Source organism: Pogona vitticeps, chromosome 1 (assembly GCF_051106095.1).
Source record: "Pogona vitticeps strain Pit_001003342236 chromosome 1, PviZW2.1, whole genome shotgun sequence".
NCBI lineage: Eukaryota > Metazoa > Chordata > Lepidosauria > Squamata > Agamidae > Pogona > Pogona vitticeps.
This window is the reverse complement of record NC_135783.1, coordinates 69,861,638-69,884,709: the sequence shown is the minus strand read 5'-3', so window position 1 is coordinate 69,884,709 and position 23,072 is coordinate 69,861,638. Positions and strand designations below refer to the sequence as shown.

The following is a 23,072-nucleotide window of genomic DNA, read 5'->3' as shown; positions in this document are numbered from 1 at the left end:
TCAGAAATGACCAGCATTTATTGATAGGAAGCTTTATAAAGCTCTTGTCTTCACTACTTGTTTTCAGCCCAAGCAGTGCCTCGGGTTAGTAGGAAAGGGTTGAGGGTAACTGCACTTTGGAAAACGGCACTCTGAATTTATCTTGCATGGATTGTTATCTTTCACATTTCAGTAGCAACAGATGATGCTGTGGCACCTGTTCCAGGAAAGACACAAAGTGTCAGTAAACCTGAAAGCTTCCCCAGTGTTCCCAAGCCAACTCCAGCACTCATACCTCAACGTCCTCCACCCAAAGTCCCAACCACTAAGAAACCAGTACCCTTGCAAAGAATGGGAGGGAAACCAGAAGATGTAAGTATTGGAATGGATCTTAATTTTACCAGGGTTATGGAGGTGGCCAGCTGTTAACATTCTGTTGCCTAGTTTGGGGGTCATGATATTGGAATGCTTCCAATAATCAACCCTCAAGGAGGGGGGTCCCTACTTCCTGCTGCAGCCCCCCTGCCATGCATCCTCAAAATCTGCTCCCTGGGGCTGAAGACACTTCTGGAACACATTTTATGGCAGCAGAAATGGATGCAGTGAGGAGTGAAAAGGAAGACAGTCCTATTAAGCTAATGGAGCTCTGCTTCTCCAGTGCTAGATTCAGATCAATAAGTATAAGGTAAATGTGCAAATTATTAATTTAACACTTTATTGCTCAACTGAGTTAGGTGTTCAACCTTTAGCAGCACAGTTCATCTTTCTTTTTTTAATATTTTATTTTTAAACTACTAGGAATAGGGTAGGGAATACAAAAGGTAAAAGGAAATGGAAGGGATGGGAAAAAGATTTTAAGGATAGGAGAACACAGAATATACCATCATCCATCTATTCATGTTAAGTATACAAGCATCCAATCTATTCATTTTTCAATTTAAAAAAATCAACTTTCTGCCTTTTTAACTGTTTGATTACCTTCTAGCGATCAACATATATTTATGTTTTAGTTTAAATCTAAGTTACTGCAATACTATCAGGAAACCGAGAGCAATTGTAAAATACATTCCCTCTTTCAATTTCCTTCAGTCTTAGACATACATTCAGCACGCGTGAAAAAGTATCCATTTTTGTCACTTCCCATATTTTCTCAGTACAGTGGTGCCTCGCTAGACAGTTACCCCGTATGACAGTTTTTTTGCTAGACATTGACTTTTTGTGATCGCTATAGCGATTCGCAAAACAGTGATTCCTATGAGGGAATTTCACTGGACAATGTTTGGTCCCTGCTTCACAAACCAATTTTCGCTAGACAACGATTTTGACGGCTCCCTCCGTGCTCGCAAAACGGGTGTTTTTGGGACTTAAGCTTCGCAAGACAGCTATTTAAACAGCTGATTGGCGCTTCGCAAAGCGGCTTTCCTATGGCCGATCTTCGCTAGACAATGACGATTCCTCCCCATTGGAACGCATTAAAGAGGTTTCAATGCATTCCAATGGGGAAATGCTTTTCGCTAGACAATGATTTTGCTAAACAGCGTGGAATGGATTATTGTCTAGCGAGGCACCACTGTATGCATCTCTTGTTTCCGGGACTCTGTTTTTCTTTCAGTTTTTGGAAGAGAAGGATGAATCCAGGACAGTAATCTGATTTTTAATATCACATTTTCTGACTGTTGTAGCTAAATAGCTCACTGGGTACCTCTTCCTCCCATCTATGTTACATGGCATTGCACTCAATAAAAACAGTTCTGGAGTTAGTGCAGTTTCATTTAACTGTTGCTTAACATCTGATGACTTCTCTTTCATCAAATCTTCCATCTGGCTTACCTGCTGAAATCCTGTTATTATTATCATTTGCATGGTAACCTGCCATTCTTCATCTGACAAAGTCCCCAACAGTTGATATTTAAATTTTTCAGAGGCCATTTCCATCTTTCCAATGAGTATGGTCTGTATAAATGATACTCTTTAGCTTCCACTATTTTATTAACAAACCAAACCCATCATCATAAACCTCCCCTAAGTACTTCCTCCCCTCCTTACCCAGATATTATAGTATATAGATCAACTTTTAGCCTAACAATTTAAATTACAACCATGGCAGTATTATCAGAGTCCCACACAGTCCAGCCAAGAAAAAGTCCAGACTAAACAGCAGACACAGGAAGTCAGTCTCTCCAATAGATATTCTTATAATCCATCAAACTCCAATCCTGGTTTTCCTAGCTCCTGAACCTAGCTGATTTTGTCGTCTTACTGGAAATTCACAGTCCGTTTTCTTACTTCCACAAGCTTATTCCTCCTCCTACGAAAACCCAGCAAAATTCTGTTATCAGAGTCCCATACAGTCTAGGGAGAAAGATCCAGACTAAACAGCATTCACAACATTTCAGTCTCTTAAAGCCTGTCCAGTGGTATTTTCTCTGGGATTTTTTCCAGAAACACAAGATTTTTCCGTCTCACTGTCTCTCAATTTGACCTTGAGCCAGCCTGCTGTTTAAGAGTCCGTTTCGTTTTGAAGGAGCAGGCTGGCAAGCAAGACTTGCTGCTCCTTATCTTCTTTCGGCCAAGTATTTTCACTCTAATTTCTTTTTCATCTTAATGAGATTATTCATAAATCAAAGGCTTCAACTTACTTTGTCACTGTATATTTTTCAGCCGTATTTCTTGTTCTCTCCTCGGGGGTGGGGGTGGAGATGCTCATAGTTATTCTGCCAAGATGGCTCCCATCTTTGATCTGTGCTCGGGTGAATTTTCAGAGGGAAGAAAAATCAGATTGCTGCCCAATCTTCTTCCTTCTGGGGCTCACCAACTGCTTCAGAGAGACCTCTCGTGGTCTTCTCTTCGATCACCCCATTTCTGGAGGGACCCCAGACCAGGCGGTTCCAGCTTTTCCCAGGAGCTATTCCCGGGAGCTGCTGGCAGCACCACAACGAAGCTCCGCCTCAGCACAGTTCATCTTTCAATAGTGCTTAAAAATGCCGGCATTACATTTGGAGAGAATCTGTGTGTGAAATCATGGGAACAAAGACCAGTGAAATGGCAGTGAAACCATATCTGGCTTCTTCTAGGATTTGTGCATTTATTTCACCTACATATCTAATCAAATTTGTTCCTACCATAGAAGGAAGTGGGGCAGATGTAAGAAATAGTCTGAAAATATAAGTACCTTTTTCAAAAAGTGTTCTGTCCCTCATGCAATCCAGTTCTCATTTTCTTAGATACAGAATTGTTCAACAGAATATGAATCCATCAAGAAAGTGGGAGTCTTGTACTCTGAATTATGATTTGCTGGATAGTTGAATATTGTAATGGTGTCTAGCAAAGAGGTGTGAATCCTTGGGTGATTGGAATAAAGAAGTGGGAAATACAACATAGCAGTGTATCTGCAGCTCATTGTCTCAAGCTCCTGGTCAGAACTTTGACTATCCTGAAACAGGAGCTTTTTTCCCCATGCTGGTGGGTGAGCAAGAGAAACAATAAAGTGATACTTCATCACTGTCCTGTTCCTCCTGTGCTAAACTCCCTGGGTGGGTGGGTGAGCAATGTCCAGTAACACCAATAAAGGGTCTTATGGTTCCTCTGACTTGTTAAATGGTAGCCTTCATTATTCTATAATTGAAACAGATTCTATGGAAATCTTTTAAAATCTGTTTTGTTTCATTTACTTTGTTGCCTTTTAAAAGAAATTATAGTGGAGGTGGCTTTTTTAAGAGTCCAAATTGAGTGACAACCTTCATATTAGGGCAGAGGTGGGCAAAAACCAGATAGATTAGGTGCAGAAATGAAACCCCCAGCGTCTGCCACCTGCAGGCTGCATCAGGCCTGGAAATGTCTGAAAATAGCATTTTTTAACATTTTAACTTTTTTTAATGTTTAAAAATACATATTTCTGTAACAACTCCTAAAAAGTAAAAGAATCTCTGTTATACTGTTACTAAATTTATTTATGAAATGTCAGCCAGTAATACACCACTGGACGCTATGGCAATTCTGTTAAATTATACAAGAAGACTTGAATCACATGCTAGTCTCAAGTCTATTTATTGCTGCTACCATTTCTGTGTAAACAAAGTGGAATAAGAAAGAGCCCTCTTCTATAAATGACTAAGTTACTCATGTCTAGAATATCACCTTGATCAGGGGATGCAAAGAAATTATTTGTAAGGTGAACATACATTTTGCAAATTTTGGGCAATATTTGTATTGGAATGAGAAAGTAAGCTATGAAAATGGATGTTTCAAAGGGAAGGAAACAAAGAGAAAATGCCCATTCTTTTTGTGTGTTTTTTTTAATTATTTTTTGAGAAAAGAGGTGGGGTGTCTTGGGGGACCGTGCTGCCAGACAGCAGAAGTCACAGGAGGAAAAAAAAAACACTACTGCCCCTATTGCCTTTTTTAGGCCATTTTGTTTGTTTATAAATAGATATACAGTCAGATTTTAGGGAACTGCTGGGGGCTACATAAATGCCCCTGGAGAGAAATGGAACCCTAAGCTTTTTTTTTTTTTTTTTTTTTTTTTTTTTTTTTTTTTTTTTTTTTTTTTTGCCCATCCCAGTACAGGATAATTGCATGTACAGAATCACAGAAGACCATGCTATATCAGCCATGCTATATTTAGGATTAAAATAAACTCAGTGGGAGAGGGTTGATGAGATTGTATTTTTGTGATCATCTTCCTGTTCCTTATGTGGAGCTGGTATAAAAGCAAATAACTGAAATACTGCCATCTTCTTCTCAGCCCTCCTCTCCAGAAGAGCAGTTTGAACAGTCTGCGGGTTACTTCTCTTTTGCATCGTCAGAGTCGTGCCCTGAAGGCAGAGCCATTACTAGTCCCGTGAGCGCACATCCTGTTCCTAAACCAAGAACAACACAGCCTGGCAAGATCCTTGAGAGGAGGAGAAGCAATGAAAGGCAATCACCCGCACTGTGTCTTTTTGAGGAAAGTTCTCATATTCCTGTTCAGAATCCCACCTATGCTGCTCCGAGAGTTCCACCGAGGAGAAAGAAGTCTGCTCCTCCAGATTTCCATCTGCAAGTACTTGAGGACAGTGACAGCTTGTTTCTAAAGGGTTTAACACTCAACTCTAACAACCATCCCTCAGAATCCTCTTTTGTAATACAAGATTCAGATCCCATTCCACCTTCTGCTTGCAAGTCCCTTATTCTTCCGACAGCAATCATAGCCAGTCCTGTCAGCAATGGCTCTAAGCTTCTGAGATCACCCACTTCCGAATTTAGTAGTCAGCATGCTTGTCCCCCCATTTCTGTCCACCAACAGCAGCAGCTTTCAGGAAGTGTTGGTGTCATGGGAAACAACAATCTGTTAGACCTAGATATAGACTTTGCGGCTTATCACTCAGTAACTCAGCCTCTGCCAGTCGGCCCATCTCATGCTCCAAATGATTTGAAACTTTCCAGCCCTACAGATTTCAGTCACTGGGTTACTTTTGGTGAAGTGGGAAACCATGGCCTTAGACCTCAAGTTCCAAAAGAACTGCTCCCCTTCACACAAAACCAAAATGACTGTGTAGATACAAGTTCAGATTTAAAATGACCCTATTTTCTTGCGGCTTCTAAAACAGCAGAATAATAATAATGATAATGATAATAGGACAAGATTTTTCAAAATAATTTGCTGCACTCTTAAGAGTTCTTCTACAGAAAAGACTAATTTCAGCAAATGAGTTATGGTACTTCACCCACCCAACCCAATGAATTCTGATTCAACACAATTGGTAAATTTAGCAGTAACAACGTGTTTTCTGTGTGGATAGTGTACTATTCCTGCTGCAGCCACTCTTGTTCTACACTTTGTCTACTTTTCTGTAGAGTACTTCACCCATGGTCATTTGCCTCCTTCTGCTTTGCAGTGAAAGTGAAAGCATGATGGATTTTGTATTATGGATAACAGGCACTTCATGTCTCTTTAGATACAGTTAATGTAACTTCTTTACAAACTTACACATACCTTCTAGGAATGAGGTCTTACTGAACTTAGTGGAATTTATTTGGGGGTGGTGGTAAATGTGTACATTCTAGAGTTTTGTGTTTTCTTTTTCATGTATGTTCATATCTGTGCCCTATGAGAAGGCAATTTAAAACAAACAGGCTCAATTAATTCACTTTGCATTTCAGTGAGGCCTGTATTGGAGATGACATTTCTGATTATTGTACCTAGAGAGAGCAACACAGAGTTAAGATGGAGATGGTGACAGATGTGAAAATAAACACCAAAACTCATCCAAAGTTGTGTCTTACAAGCATCAGGAACTGAGATGCCATAGTACAGTATCAGGAATTGCCACCAATGTTAGAATGTCTGAGGAAGAACACTGTTGGTGGAATAGACAATGGTATTTCAGATGAGGATTTATATGAGATGACTAGAAGATGCATTTCGAGTCCTGTTGCTGCAGTCCCTTCCCAAACTGAATTATGAACTGAAGTGGGCCATCTGAATTTGAAGAGTTACTCCCACATGGCTTTCCTATTGAGTTGCTGTTTGCTGCTATAGCCACTGACTCCTGGCCCTGGCTGGTTCAGGAGGTTCAAAACTACTCCCATGTTAAGAACAGAAATATGTAGCAAATGTCACAAAGGACATGTGAGAGGCCTCTTTAGTTCCATGGCTTTCAAGCTTTGGGGTTGGTCCCCAAGAGTAAAATCTTGCTCAGAGCATTGTATGTTCAGTAGGATTATAGAGAAAAATTCTGTGATACTAGCATAAAATATGGAGGAAAACATTCTTTGTAGCTAAGAAAGTTACTTGGATTTACAGGGGAGTCATATACAGTAGTCTGGGGGCTGAACAAGACTGTAATTTATTAGTGGCAGGACTATATCACTTTTAATGAAGAACTACATGATGAATTATTTTCCTGTAATTGATGGGGGGAACTGTATCATATATTTTTTATTGAGGCTGTAAATATTATTAAATTTGGTTTTTTTTTAAAAAAAAAGAAACATGATTGCTCATTTCTCCTTAAGATTCTCACTAAACCCCAGGGTCAGATATTTAATATTGTGCCTCTTATCAGCACTAGTCGGGAATAAAGATGACAAAATTGAAGGAGATGAGTTCAGCTCAGTGAGAGAGCATATACTTTGCATACAGGAAGGTGCCACGTTCAATTCCTGGACGTTTTGGGAAAAAGCTGCCTGGAGAGGTGCTGCCTATCATCGTTGAGAATATTGGGCCAGATGTACAAAGGATCTGACTCAGAGTAAGGCACTTGCTATGTTTCTGCTGTCATCCCCCCTACCCCACCCCCACCCGTGAGTCAACATATAGAACTCTCTATATAAAAATATATCTTGCTGGATGGGACCTAAAGTCCTTCTGCACCAGCTTTTCTCTGATTTTCTAAACAGTGAACAACCGCATGGGTTTTGCAAAGCAACAAGCAGGGCATATGTTTAAAAATACTACCTTTACACTTTACATACATATGTGCATCATCACCAAGATCTACTGGGGAGTCTGTCCTGGATGTCTCTGCCAGTACAATTAATACACTGGCCGAAATCCAATAGCATAACTAGGATGATTTTAATGGTGGTTTTCAGAAAATGAAGAGTCCTCTTCAATTTCTGAAATTGAATCTGAAGAAAGCCTTGGAACCTTGGGAAGGAGATGGAATCAGGAAATTTCTAAAGAACCACAAAGGCAGATGACCTAATTAGTCTTACATGGTCTAAGTTACATTGCTAGATTTCAGCAACAATGTGGAGGTGCAGGAGGGGGCCTTCTCTTGTCAAACTCCAGTTATAGAATGCCCTTTCACAGACACCTGCTTGGTGCTGAAGTTGGCTTCATTTTAGCACCAAATTAAATCTTGCCATTTTGGAGACTCTAGGGATCAATATCTGCTTTGCTACACATGGTTTTAAATCATTTTTTTTCAGAAGAGTTGGTTTCTGTTATTTTAATTCATTTTTTTAAAATTGAATTTTTTATTGTCTGTAATCTGCTCTGAGATCTTTTTGATATATAACAGGGTATAAATATTTTAATAAACAAAGTATCTTTCATATGGATAAAGGAAAACAATAGGAACAAAGATCTATCAGCTATCTTTCATTTACATTTCCTAATTCTCAAAGCAGCAGACCAATGCTGCCAAATTGAATAGTAACAGGCCAAGTGCTTAGACAGCTAAACATATGGATATCTTTCTGGAGTAAGACTGTGGGCTTGACATCTTTTCTCCTTTCCACCTTTTTCTATTCTTGCAAGTTAGCAACAGGCAAAACTAAAAGGCATCTTAGGATGTATTCACCACAGATGGAAGGTGAGTAGGAAAGTATGTTTTGCTTATATCCTGCAAGATATAAGCAAAACACTAGCTTTCATCTTTAATAAAGAAATCAAAACCACAAGTCGATATTTATGGCTCTATCTCAACATAAAACCTCAATGCCTATTTAACAAAAGGAGCCTAGTTTATTGTTAGTGCTAATACTCTCTGCAACAAAGATAATTTAACAGCTTTGTGGAAGTTCATTTACATGATAATACAAGCATTAGAAGGCAAGCTAATTTAAGGGGCTTTATAAATTGCAAATGAAGGTTATTTTTATTGCTTCACTTGAATAAATATAGCCTTCAGCACTATATCATATAACTGGCTGACTAGGGAGCTGCCTCATTAAAATATAGATCTTTTCAGTAGCATTCTCTCTGCAATCAATTGTACTCCTGCTGCTCAATCTGAACAAATCAAAGAAGCAACAAGACAATCTTACTAGTCCAACTGGCAAACAATAATAATAATAAATAGCTGTCTTATATTGCCTATCTGCTTTTAAATTTTTTTTCTGATAGATAATGAAAACTCCATGGTCCAGTTTGAAAAACCGGGATGGTTTAAGTGAATCCATGAAGGGGTACAAGACCGATTTACAATGTAATGGTAGTTTGTCATCCAAAGACCTTTTTACACACATTAAACTTAAGACAAGTGTGCAATGTATGTTTATCCACTCGCAGTCTGCAGCATTGATAATTTGCACAAACAAGTGAACTGTCACGGAAGGCATGCTTTTCAGATTTGGCAGAAAACATATATATACGTTTTAATTTGATGTATTTTACTGTGAGTCATCAAGTGTAGGATAACCACTTGAAGAAGAGTTTTATAATGCTGTATATTTTGCATTTTTTAACACCTTCACTTGCATAATGTTAAAATTGCAAGCAATAATGATTCAAAGCTGAATTAGATTTATTTTAGGTCTATGAAGTGTACTTCATTTCAGCTTCTTAACCATTAAGACACTTCTGGCTTTATTTTAAAATATATACACACAAAACTAGCAAAATCATTATTACAGTAATATTACTGAAGTATAAATCGCATGCTGGGTGATTGTGTTGAGAAATGCATGGTTCACATGACACCCACAGTTAAAACATGTTTTCTGTACAGGGTTTTTCACCCATATTAGCAAGAGTTTTCCTTTTGATTCAAGAAAGCATATACAGTACATTGACTCACATAGTATCAAACAAAGGGTAAAAGGAGATTTTATTAAGATTTGACATAACGTCCAAACCACAGACTACCAATGTTTGAAGCTAACAAATTACTGAAGTGGATTAGTATTAATTACGGTTTATCATGGTTTTCAGTTGAAAAAGCATGATTATGGAAAATTAGGCAAGGGTTTTCCTTGTTATAACAAATATCAGCCCATGGTTTGGCATTGAATACAGCCAATGAAGGTCAATCAGAGAAATGGTCCTCTAGTTCAGTAGTTCCCAATCTGGGGTAACCCAGGTGTTCTTTCATACCTGGGGCAGAAGGCTTCTGGGAAATGCAGTCCAAAAACATCTGGGCTACCCAAGGTTGGGAACCACTGCTGTAGTCGATTGCTGAATTCATACATTCAAAGTACCAAAACAGTAATTTTTTTAAAAAGGAAATATAAGTTTTTTTCTGTAGTTTTTGCTAGATGATGTTTGAAGTTTAGAATTATTTAGGTGATAAATATACTGCAATCTACCATAATGACAGTGAAGGCAGCTTCAATTAATGTAACCTTTCATATAGAGGAAAGCAATGGTTTTCACATTTAACACAGCTCTCTGTTTTTACAGGAATGGTCATTGGTCACCATCAGTCACTGTGGAAGAAACACTTTAAACCAGACTTTTAGAGAAAATACCCCAATATATTTGTCATTGCTTTCCAAAGTAAATGCAACACATATATGGTGTGTTTTTTTCTTCTGCAAGCAGGTGCAAAGAACACACATCTAGGTTTGCTGGTTCAATATTCTCTATACAATTTTCCTCCCTCCTTTACAAATACGAGCAGGGTTCACTTATCATCTCAAAGTATCTGATGACAATTCTTTTCATAAGACGGTCCGATATTTCCAATGCAGAAGCACTGAAGTATAAGGACACACCTTTATTGCAAGAAAAGAGATTTGTTATTTCAGTCTATTTTCTACCTACATATATGTACAGGACATGTCAGATACTGCTTGGATATACACCTCAACCAGCATACGTAACTAGCTAAAATGAATGCAGGACAAACCCAACAAAAGTGATCTGCATAGAAAGGATATTTTATATTGTTCCTATAGAAAGGAAAAAAGGCCTTAGGGGAACTCAGGCACCTTCTTTCTTACCGAGCACTGAATTAGACTTTTTTGTGGCACAACCTTCCAGGTAGATTCATCTACGTACAAAAGTAAACAACAAAGATGTGTGTGTGTGATGCATGGCACTGTACAGTTAGGCACTTTCATGTCTTGAGTACACTGTTAGGAGATGTTGACAGCAATAAAGCCACATGCTACAGCTCTGTCATCTGAAACAAACTTTCTGTACAGCAGTCTGTGACAGCAGTAATTAGGGCAAATAAACAAAGCTTTATAGGTCATTGGTTTTCCAGCTCTCCTGCTAAAGTATCTTGAATAAACTTCAAAGTGTGTTGGTAGAGGAAGGAGTCCTTGTTCTTTGGTTTGCAAATATTCAAGTGACTAACTTCCACTGGAATGAGTTCTCCTATGCCTAAATCTGAAAGAGAGAAAAAAGCAAGATGAAATGTTAAAAAAGGGACATATACCGAACAGTAACATCTTGTAAGATCTTGGAGGAGTTGTATATTTATTACTTGTCTATTTATTCAACTTCTACACTGCCCATCTACCCGCCAAGGCCACTTTGGGCAGTTCACAACACAGTAAAACAAATAACACTTAAAATGAATTCATAAAACATAATAAAAATACAAAATATCAAATTAAATGTATCAGTACACATAAACTAAACTATATCCTCATTGGGCATGAACATAACATGTCTGTCAACAGTTATAAACAATAAGGTGGTATGTAGAAGTATTTCTGGATCAGGACCAAGAACACTGATGAGTTTAAAGCTTTGAAACCAATGTTGGCTACGTCACCTCCACTCCCATTGATGGGACAAAGACAGAACATGGGTCAAATAAATACATTGTACATGTGTGTTGTTAGTTCTTTTCTTTAAAGAGATGGATGGAAGTACATCTAAAAATACTGTATACAGTATAATAGTTACCGAAAACCAGAATGTCTGCAAAGAAGGTACACGGAGCAAGAGTTCCACTTGTAAATTATACTTTGACTATTTAATTATAAAATATGTATCCGTAGCTGCAAAGATTGAACCTTAAAGCTGAACAACTCCAGGTGTCCAACTTGTCCCTGCTCTACAGAACAAATAGGGCTGAGTCTAGAGTCCTTTCCACCATTAGACATATATCCTGGTCAGAATTCTATTTGAAATGCACCAAGAGCAGAAAGACGGGGGGGGGGGGAGGTAATGTCTGAATCAGTCTTCCTCTACTACTCCCACTGTTACCTCCCCATAGTTCTAGAGGATCCTCCAACCACCAGTGAACAGATGGGACAGATATAGGCGGTATATGGGACAGTTGGGGGTGTGTGAGAATTGACAAGATCACATCATTTTCATTCTGCCACTTCAAATTCTCTGCACTTCCTGCAGATGGAAGGAATCCCTCAGTTCATGGGAGAGAAACTCTGAATCTAATCCAGAGTAGACCTTGGGTCTAGATGGGCGGGATAGAAATCTAATAAATAAATAAATAACCCAACCTCAGCAATAAAAAAAAAGATTAAAAAGGAAGAGCCTGCTAGTAGAGATTTTGTTTCGGAGGCATACTGTATAACAAAGTAGCTAAAATACAAGAAATAGAAGGGCAAAGTCACCTTCCTTTTCCAGACTGCTCTGGAGAATGCTATTTTACTGAAGTACTGTATATCTAGAAATTCTGGGCTACTACATTTTCTTGTGCCAGTGAAAATATTCATATAGTTACTGTTACTGCAATTAAACTGCAAGAAATTTGTAAAGAGAAAGTGAGAGGAAAGAACAGGGGAACAATACTTATGAAGATCTGGACTAGAAGGATTATTGATTCATCTCTGTAGCAGATAAAGTATATGTCCAAGATACTGATTTTTTTTTTGTAGTATGTTTTTTGCTAGCATCTATTTCTGGCTCTTTTATACCACAGGATTCTCATCTCTTGCTAGATCAATAGATTTTCAAGGAGGGGATGCTAAAAATGTCAGACCTGCAGATTCTACTGGTACCACATGCAGGCTCAGCATTCTACCAACCCGTGTTGGCAGCGTCTCAGCAAAGCTCAATACAGGGAAGTTCTTATCCTTGGCAAATGAGATGAAGTCATCATTCAGTGCTTTAAGGGCAGGAGAATCTAGAGGAATAACAACGAGATGAACATTTTTGTTACCATTATTTTCCCATGGATGACAGAGGGAATTCTTAGCAAATGCTGACAAGCAAAATGTTGTGAAATAAATATTGGTTTGTGGTGTCACTATGCCCAAGCCTCTCTTCAACTTCCTTCTCCTTACCAATTCTTTTGTTTGTTTGTTTGTTTTGTTACTATGTCATTCATCTAACATTATATTGTAAGTTCCTGACTTGTTATCTCACACACTCCAGGGATGGGAGCTGCAAGTATGAACTTACGCTGTTTTCTGGACAGTTGCTGAAGATGGTATCATAGGAATTGCTGTTCAACAACTTAATGTGGACTATATGACTGCACCTTTCCCCCAGTACTAGTTAATGGGAACATGAAACCATTACCAATTTGCAGACCAAATAATTCTATTACTCCAGTGAGGTTCTAGAGATCCTAAACTACTCGGAAGCAGTAACAAACTGCATGTAGACAAACAAATTGAAATTAATTCCAACAAGGCTGACCCAGGAATAGAGGTCCAGTGGATGCTGACTGGGATAGCACACCCCTTAAAAATACAGGTTCATAGTCTGGAGGTATTTTCAAGTCCAGATTTGACCCTGGATACCCAGGTGTCAACTGAGGCCAAATATGCCTTTAGATAAGCTAGGCTGGTGCACCATTCTTAGAGACTACAGATCTGGCCATGGTGTTGCATAACTTAACTTGCATTCCATCCAGATTACATTGATGTACTATACATACAGCTATGTGTAGGAAGCAAGGATTGAGTTAGCCTGCAGCAACACGTGATTAAAAGGAACGACATATTAACACATATAGTCCCCTTGGTGAAACAATAGCACTTGCTTCCAACTTCTTTCTAAGTTCAGGATATTTGAAGGAGCATTTTTTCGCATATGAATATGCTGACTTAGTAAGATTCTTAACAGAACCTCTGCTTTGAGCACTGGTACACCTACATTGCAGACATGGACAGGATCTTTTTAGCAGCGATTCGTAAGGGAGGCTATTCCCAAGTGAGGCTCCTTTTGGCCTGTCTTTACAAGTGTTCTGCCAGGTGCTGAAAACATTCCCCTTGAGAAAGGTTTCTGAATTACAACTGACTGCCCTCTCAATTATGTTTTACTGCTGCTTATATAACATAATAATATAATATAATCTTGTAACTGCAGAACTGGAAGGGACCCTATGGATCATTAAGTCCAGCCCCTGTCAAGCAGGCACGGCGGGGAACTGAACTCACAACCTGTAGTTCTGTAACCAGAAACCTAACTCACTGAGCTATCTGGCAGTTCTCTTGCTGTTTCAATAGCTTTCCCCCCCCCCCCTATTGCTGTTCAATGTCTTCAGCTTGATTGAGGAAAGGGGGGTTATAAATATTTTAAACAGATTTCAGAGTCAACTGATAACACACACAAGCATTGATGCTTAGAAATGTACACACACAAAGACACCTACATTACTAAAAATGAGACATACCTTTGCTGAGCTCTTTAACTTCCACAGAAGGAAAGAGCAGAAATCTAACATTTATTGAGTATTCGGCCAAGTGAGAACCACGATGAGGAACACTATAAAATATAACCCCCCGGGTATTATTTACAATTGAGCTCATTTCAGAGTCCATGGAAGCATCCAACAGCATCTTCTTGACCAGAAGACCTAAAAACAAATGTATTCATAAAGTTGGACCACGAAAGATGCTTAATATTATCTTGGAACTGCAGAGCTGGAAGGGACCCTATGGATCACTGAGTCCAGCCCCTCTCAAGAAGGCACAATGAGGAAATGAACTCCCAGATTCTGGCCCTGCAGCCACATGCCTAAACCACTGGGCCATCTAGCAGTTCTATCTGATGTACAAAACAAAGAGCCACGTTATTGCACAAATCACAAAGGACATTCAGGTTTGTTTTAGGGGGTGGCTCTTTGTATTGAAAAGGAGGTGGGCTCAAGCCATATCCTGCTTTAGAGGAGGAGGGGCCATTCTTCACTTCCCTCAGATGTGGCCTGTCTGCTGTAGAAGATGGAGGATGATCAGAGCCATAGTCAAACCCAACCCACACACCCCTTTTGTACTTTGGATCCTTTCTGGGTTACTTTTGTCTACTGATCTATTTTCATCTAAACAGGCAGAGGGAATCTAACAGCATTTGGAATCTTCTATAATACTATTTTATTAAAACAAAAGGTGAGTTCACATGGCACAAAGTGCATCCAACTAGCTCGGCCACATAATTTTAAGAATGTATTCTCAGCCTGGGAGACAGGGCTGGCAAAGATCTCAATAGGGGCGTCTTCTTCCCTTCTTAGCAGCCCCTCGTCTTCTGCCAGAAGCAGGAGACATGGGTTAATGTTGGGGTGAGGGGAGAAGACAGCTGAGTGAGTAGATGGAAGGCACACATTAAAAATATGGATGCTCAAATGCGTTTACTAGTTGGGAAAGGAGAGGTAGGAAAAGACAGCTCTAATATATGCCGACACCCATGTGCGAATGGAATATGCCTAATCAAAGTATGCAAGCACTGTGACCTCTGAATGAACTTAACTGCATTTTTCTGCTACTCCAAATGTCAAGTTGGGCTATAAAATATAATTACCTACACATTCCTGATGTTATCTAAATAAAAAATATTTTTATTTTGAACTGTACTGCCAAATAATCGTCTTTTTAAAAAGTATTTGAAATTGACAAGATTGAAGGACTCTGGAATCATTGAACAAGTCATCTAGCATCTGGCTATTACTCAAAAACAGGTTTTATGAGAGAAAACTGCCACACACTTTTACCGTCTTCTCAACACTGATGTCTTAATTAGCTGATCGTATCACTTAAGCAGTCTCTTCAAATAAAGGTTAAAGAATAAAGTACAAGACTGCATAGTCACAGCCCCTGACAACATCTAATTCCTGACCACCTACCTAGCTTTGCTATACTGGCAACAGCTACTATACACTGTACAGTGTAGAGGCATGCAAATATTTAGCAATAAGCTTTCATAAAGGGACTGGAGTTGACTGCCAAGAGCAAAACTCCCAAGCTTCAGAAACCAAAGCAGGTAAGTCTGCAAACCACTCTGTAAGCAAACCTGCAGGCGCAGTGCCAAGAGTCTGAACACTGCGGCATCTGCTACTACAGTGGGGTCTCTACTTAAGAACTTAATCCGTATTGGAAGGTGGTTCTCAAGTTGAAAAGTTCTTATGTTGAATCTGCATTTCCCATAGGAATGCATTGAAAACCATTTAATCCGTATCTGCTCTTTTCCGTCCATAGAAACTACAGTGGAACCTCTACTTAAGAACTTAATCCGTTTTGGAATGGTGTTCTTAAGTTGAAATGTTCTTAAGTTGAAGCAAAATTTCCCATAGGAATGGACTGAAAACCAATTAATCCGTTCTGGCTGTTTTTTTGTTATGTAGAGGTGCGTTCGTACATTGAAGCATTAGTTCCCATAGGAACTAATGCAAAGCTGGTTAATACGTATTCTACCACTAGGGGGAGATTTTTTTTTTTAACCTAAGATGACCTAAGGTTAAAAAAAGAGCAGGAAAGTTTTTTTTTCCTGTTCTTATCTTGGATTTCTGTTCTCAAGTAGAAGCAAAATTTAGCAAATGGAGCTGTTCTTAAGTTGGATTGTTCTTAAGTAGGGACGTTCTTAAGTAGAGAACCCACTGTACTCATTAATCCCAATAGAGATTTAAAATTGACATCCTGATCTAACCATGCAGATGGTTATAAAGTCCCTTTGCTTCCTATCAATGATCACCATCCTTCCCCATTCCTCAGAAGGAGCATTGCTTGCCTCTCCCTTGTGACCTGACCTGGTGGCAACACTTGGTACTGTTACAGGCGGAAAACCAGATGGCTGCTTAGCTCTATTCCAGGCCTGTTAAGTTACCTGACTCCCAACTCACTATGCAATCACCACTGGGCAAGCCTACCTGTAAGTGAGGGGTGGGAGAAGAGGTTGGCAGCTATAGCAGTGGCACTGCTAGCAGAGCAAGTAGAGAGATACTAGCAGAGACTCTGAGAGAGATGAAGCCACCCACTCAGGGCCCTCAAAATCTGGAACAGGGTTTGCTATTATAACGATCCACATGTGCAGATCAAGATGTCAATGTCAAAGTCAAATGGCGTGGCAAAAAGTAAGATCACAGGAGTATAAGCCACAAAAGTCAGAAGAAGAAACAGATGTGAACTTCTGTGGATATCAATAGCTATGGTGCCTCCAATGAAGCCTACAGTACTTAGTTTTTCACCACATCCAGATAACATCTGCTTTAGACCTCGTTCACATGGCTAAAATGCTGGAAACTACTGACTGAACCCTGGTGCCTAAGGCAGGACTCAAGGGTTAGGGTTAGTTCACTAGATGCTTACGGACTGCAGCAATTATTGTCCCCCAGCACTGTTTGTTTCAGCAAGGGCTAATAGGAGCAATAGTCTAGTAACATTTGGAGGGGAGATTCTCCACCTCTGTGTTGAAGACAGAAATCTCTTAGGCACTGGTATATGAATATCTGAAGAGAAAAAGTAGTGGGGCTAAGCCACACTTGACTTTAAATATTTTCTTTTAATGATGTAAGCCACCTGGGATCCTTTTTAAAAAGAAAGGTCAGGTAAAAATATTTTAAATACATAAATAAATTTAACATGTCTTTTTTAAGTCAAGGGACCGATGCACTTGCCTCCCATACTGTGTGAGAGCCAGACAAGGGGTCGGTCTCCAACACCAGCAGCTCTCAGCTTCTTGAGAAGCTCTGCACTCCTGTAGGCAAGAGACTCCCTGCAGATTAAAGAGAGAAAAGGAAGCAGGAGGAGCAAACGTTGAAATAATTGTTTTTAAAGCATATTCTGGGGGACCTGAGGTTCCTGAGAAGCTGACCAGGCCTTCCTCATGATGTGGAAGGAAATGATGCTTGAGAACAACTGCAGAAAACAAAGAACTTAGCTGGAAATTATTAGGCTGAATTCAACTTATGTTGCACAAACTTGTAGTATACTCAGCTTCATATCTATTCTAATAATACCGGTCACTTGGGAGACATAAGAACATAAGAAGAGCCCTGCTGGATCAGGCCAAGGACCCATCTTGTCCAGTGGCCCCACCAGATGCCTCTGGGAGCACACAAGACAACTCGATACCTGTCTCCTGATACCCCTCCCCTGCACTTGGCATTTGGGGGTACCTTCCTTCTAAGCCTGGAGAGTGTACATCCCCCTCATGGTCTGTAACCTGCAATGGACTTTTTCTCCAGGAATCTGTCCAATCTCCTTTTAAAGGCATCTAGGCCAGACGCCATCACCACATCCTGTGGCAAGGAATTCCACAGACTAACAGCACGCTGGGTCAAGAAAGATTTTCTTTTGTCTGTTCTCTCTCTCCCAAAACTCAACTTGAGGGGATGTCCCCTGGTTCTGGTATTGTGTGAGAAGGAAAAGAGCTTCCCTCTATCTACTTGATCCATCCCTTGCATAATTTTATATGTCGCAATCTGATTGAACCTTGAGGCCTGAGACAGGATTCAAGGGTTAGGGTTAGTTCCCTAGATGCTTACAGACTGCAACAACCATTGCCCCCCAGGACTATTTGTTCCAGCAAAGGCTAATAGTAGCAATAGTCCAGTGATATTACACATCAGGTGTAATCCTGTAAATGTAGTCAGGATTTAAGGATAGGACCTCAGCCATCCAGTAGCTTGTAGATTTTAAAGTCTGAATCTACTATAATGAGGCCATAAGTGTCTGAGGCAGCATGTGTAGGGGTTTGCCTTTTTCTTTCACCCTTTTGTTGACATGTTTTTTCACTCACTGTGTTTTGCACTACTGTCCCCATCAATATCCCCCATGCTTTGTCCACATATAGAGTGGGACATCTGTGGAACAGGCGTCCCTGCTTGTGTGTAGGCTGTCCATGAGCAAGAATCTCAGTTTTCCAGAGTCCTTGTTTGTGAGCAGAAACCTCTCCTCTGCAGCCATGTCATTCTTTAGGCCAACAAAACACTTGTGGAGAAGGAAGGGGGTAGGAATGTCCTGCTCATGTGTTGGAGAGAATCAGGGAAGTAATCCTCAAACAGTTTTTATATTGTATGTATAAAATTGTATGACATGCAACAATTTTGGGGGATAAGAGATACTTCTATAAACAGGGGACCATCAGTTCTTCCAGTGGAACACCACCATCCTTCTAGGTACCTATATAAGAAGAGGACATGAATAAGGTCCCAGATGGCTCTGACTCTGCTGTAATCTTGGACGATGAAAAGATGGCAACCTGAGGCTCAAATCCTAATGGTAGTAGCCATAGGCATTTCTGCAACCAAGGAAAAAGTAAACAGCAGAGGTGGTTGTGTTTTTTTTTTAAACAACACAGAGAAACCAAGGATATTTACAAATAGAGGGTGCCTTCTTTGCCATGGCTCTGTCACTAACAAAAATATACACTCCAAGCAGCAGCATTCTCATTCCATGGCTTCTTCTATTATAACAGAGCAGTGATAAGATTAGAGATGTAAAATTTCTTAACATTTCCATTTTTTCCAAAAAAAGGGGGGGCATGGACCTTTTTTTTCTAGAAAATTTGAATTTTTCAGAAATTTTACATCTCTAATAGAACATCAGAGTCCTTATAATAAGAAAATATAAAATGAAAACACTTCTAAGAACATTTTTCCCCCAGAAAAAAATTGAAATGTTCAGAAATTTTACATCTCTAGATATGATCCCGCACGATGCACCTTCACATGTTTATATAGCTGGCTCTGATTAAGTCTTCAAAAATCTCCTAAATATGAGAATAGAGTTGCAACAGTCAATTACTTGGCTCAAGTCCAAATCCAATTTCTGTAATTTGTATTGCCTACAATGTATAAGTATTTTTAAACTTTCACCTTCACTAGTCCTAACAAAATTCAAGATTCTTTTATAAAACAGAAATCATTCTCTCCTCTGGATATTTAACTACAGTATTATTTACATACACCCACATAGTCTCCACAATAAGTTCACACCTTCATTTGTTACCTGTAGTTCTCCACAGGACATGTTGCCTTCCAATCACTCAGGTGGGTGTCATATTCCACAGATATAATTCTAAGGGATGGGCAGTCTGATGCTAACCATGTCTAAATTTAGAAAACAATACAGAAAATAATTGAATTCACAGAAGCGTTGGGGTTTCAGACATTCAAACCAAGACCAGTAATCTATTTTCCCTTAATAGTGAATCAGAGTAGGGAACACATACTACAGTATTTAAATTGATGGTTTGGTGTGGCTAGAGCCATCTCTGATGCCATCCCAGTAAAACTGTCCTTTTAAAAATAAATCAGTAATTAAGTACAGTACATGCATATGTATGAACGAAAGGCTTTTTTAAAAAACAGTAATTTAGTGTATACGTGTACATGGATGAAGGAGGTATTTTCTTTTGATTCCTCCAAGAGGCATCCTTACTGTCATTCTGGCAGGTTGATTAAGTAAAGTCCACCACTGGGTCAGAACCTCAGAACAGCCACTACCAGGACAGTTATCACCACAGGCCAAAGAACCAGGATTGTCAGCTTCAACCTTGACAAGGTTCCTCTAAGCCTAATAGCTCTGCAGAGCATAATTTTAGAAGGCAATGTTATTTCTGGCATAACGACGTGGCGATGGGAAGAGAACTACCACTCTGCTTTGCCACTGTCAAAGGCTGTTACTCTCCTGCAAAAATAAATCTAGCAAGTCTAAATGAAAGGAGGGGGATAAAAGGGATACTTTCCAGAAGGCCTGAAGACACAGTCACATTAAACACACACTGTATAAATCTTAATGTCTGTCTTCCACCAAGAAGGACAGACAGTAGGTTAGTATTACACAAATCATTTTCAAGAATATGGGATGATGAGTCTATTCTTCTACATTAATCACAGACTACGCATTTTTTAATTTTGTAATTCATATTTCTTTAAGTTTTACACATTTTTGAAAGATTGCACGGTGATTTCATTCATCAGGCTCACATGTGCTGTACAAATCATGATATTTATTTATTTACTGGATTTCTATCCCGGCCATCTAGACAAAAGGTCTACTCTGGGCAGTTTACAAATTTAAAAACAATAAAACCAAAAAACATATACTATAAATCCAAGGTGGTGAAAATATAAAAAATTAAGATACGGCAGGAGGGAAAGCCTGCCCAAATAGCCAGGTTTTAAATTTATTTCTGAAAACACCCAGAGAGGGAGCCAGGTGGATCTCCACTGGCAAGTTATTCCAGAGGCAAGGGGCCACTGCCGAGAGGGCCCGGTTCCTTGTTCTTTCCTTCCGGACTTCCCTTGGCATTAGGCCCCTCAGCTGCCCAGCCTGGCTGGAACCAGTGACTCTGGCATAACTGGGTGGGAGAAGGCGCTCTGCCAGATATTGAGGTCATAAACCGTTTAGGGCTTTATATGTAATCGTAAGAACTTGAAATCAACACGGAAACGAATAGGCAGCCAATGCAAGGTGGCCAGCGTGGGGGAAATATGTTGGTATCTTTTCACCCCTGTAAGAAGTCTGGCCACTGCATTCTGTACCATCTGAAGTTTCCGCATCAGTCTCAAAGGCAACCCCACATAGAGTGCATTACAGTAGTCTTATCTTGAGACTACGAGCGCATGGACCAAAGTGGTGAGCGCCCCCACATCAAGATAGGGACATAGCTGAGCAATCCACCGAAGGTGGAAATGTGTGGAAACGACCACTGACGACACCTAGGTCTCCATGGTGAGCACTGGGTTCAGATGTACACCCAAGCTGTGAACCTCACTCTTGGTGGTAAGAGTCACCCCCCCACACACCAAAGGAGAGGGAGTTTCCCAGACCACTGATGTCTGGGACACCCACCCGAAAGACTTCCGTCTTGCCTGGATTCAGCCTCAGTCCATTCAACTGCATCCATTGCTGAACAGCCACCAGGCAGCGCTCAAGGGACGAAACAGCATCCACTGTTGTTGGAAAAAAGGAGATGTAGAGCTGAGTATCATCAGCATACTGATGACACAAAGCCTCACATCCCCTGATGACCCCTCCCAGTGGCCTTATATAGATGTTAAATAGTATTGGAGAGATGATCGAGCCCTGCAGAATCCCACAGTTGAGGCTCCACGGGGCCGAGAAACTCTCTCCAATCTGCACTCTCTGGGGATGGTCCTCAAAGAAGGAACGGAGCCAGGCCACCAATTCCCAACTCAGAGAGCCTCCCCAGGAGAATACTGTAGTCGACGGTATCAAAGGCGGCTGAGATACTGAGGAGGACTAGCAGAGACATTTTTCCCCTGTCGGCCTCCCTCAGTAGGTCATCAAACAGGGCAACCAATGCCGTTGCTGTGCTGTGGCACAGCCTAAAGCCCGACTGCAATGGATCCAGGGCATTGGTTTCATCCAGAAGAGCCTGCAGCTGATCGGCCACCACCCTCTCAACTACCTTGCTGAGGAAAGAAACACTGGCGACAGGCCTATAATTACTAATATCATCCACCATTTTCGTCCATTTATGAAGCTCAGGGCTTCATAAATGGGAATTAACACACCATTATCTTCACAAAGCAAAGTTTGCTGCTTATAAACCATCCCATAGTGCTCAAAGCTCTCGCTGAGTGGTTTGCAATTTAATTATACAGGCTACACCTTGCCCTCCCAGTGAGCTAAGTACTCATTTTACTGGCCTCAGAAGGATGGAAGGCTGAGTGAACCCTGAGAGGCTACCTGAGCCTGAGATTGGATTCAGGTCATGAGCAAAGTCTTCGCTGCAGTACTGCAGTTTAACCACTGTGCCACAAAGTCAGTGTGAGGTGGTTTAGGATGAAGACAGAGATTGTCTTATGCTCATACACTGAGTTTCATGATTTAGCTGGGTTTTGCACCCAGATTACCCTTGTCCTACAGTCTATTACTTCATGACAGGTCAGGGCTAATTAACCATGCTAACAGCAAGCAGCCAAAAGACAGGGCATTGTTTTTAACCTTTCTTTCTTCTGTTTCCTTGAAGAGAAGGCAAGAAACTGGTGAGCACCAAGTACTGTCTCCCTACCTTTGGCCAACATTCACTATAGTGGTCTTCTGTATCTGCTTCCTTCTCAGCAGCAGATTTCTCAATGTCTTGTTGCCGCCATGTTTTAAATGCTGCTCCCAACAGGCCATGAACAAATAGGATATCCGCTTTAATAGGCTCACTGATAAGGGAGAGAAATTGGAAGAGAGCACAAATTACTAGCAGTCTGCAGCCAAAAAGATGCTTCCAAAGCACCCTGAAATTCTGTTCTGTCCCCCATTGTGTTTTGGCCTCATTGGATCCT

The 23,072-nt window shown here is 40.2% G+C and overlaps 2 protein-coding genes across 4 annotated transcripts in view; one reads left to right on the top strand and one right to left on the bottom strand.

Annotated features, from left to right (window-relative positions):
• The window catches only part of SYNJ2 (synaptojanin 2), an 81,656-nt gene extending 74,705 nt beyond the window's left edge, over window positions 1-6,951 (top strand). For both annotated transcript variants that reach the window (XM_072994791.2, XM_072994793.2), the window contains 2 exons: window positions 173-351; window positions 4,724-6,951. In XM_072994791.2, coding sequence (XP_072850892.2) covers window positions 173-351; window positions 4,724-5,539 — 995 coding nt within the window. In that variant the 3' untranslated portion in view covers window positions 5,540-6,951. The remainder of the gene's footprint in view (window positions 1-172; window positions 352-4,723) is intronic.
• Window positions 6,952-9,498: 2,547 nt separating this feature from the next.
• The window catches only part of SERAC1 (serine active site containing 1), a 35,946-nt gene continuing 22,372 nt past the window's right edge, over window positions 9,499-23,072 (bottom strand). The window contains exons 12-17 of one of the 2 annotated variants that reach the window (XM_072994814.2): window positions 22,808-22,949; window positions 19,774-19,874; window positions 17,439-17,536; window positions 14,229-14,411; window positions 12,588-12,731; window positions 9,499-11,020 (exon numbers count right to left, since the gene is read on the bottom strand). In XM_072994814.2, coding sequence (XP_072850915.2) covers window positions 10,881-11,020; window positions 12,588-12,731; window positions 14,229-14,411; window positions 17,439-17,536; window positions 19,774-19,874; window positions 22,808-22,949 — 808 coding nt within the window. In that variant the 3' untranslated portion in view covers window positions 9,499-10,880. The remainder of the gene's footprint in view (window positions 11,021-12,587; window positions 12,732-14,228; window positions 14,412-17,438; window positions 17,537-19,773; window positions 19,875-22,807; window positions 22,950-23,072) is intronic. The other variant, XM_078383218.1, reaches the window with a different exon arrangement.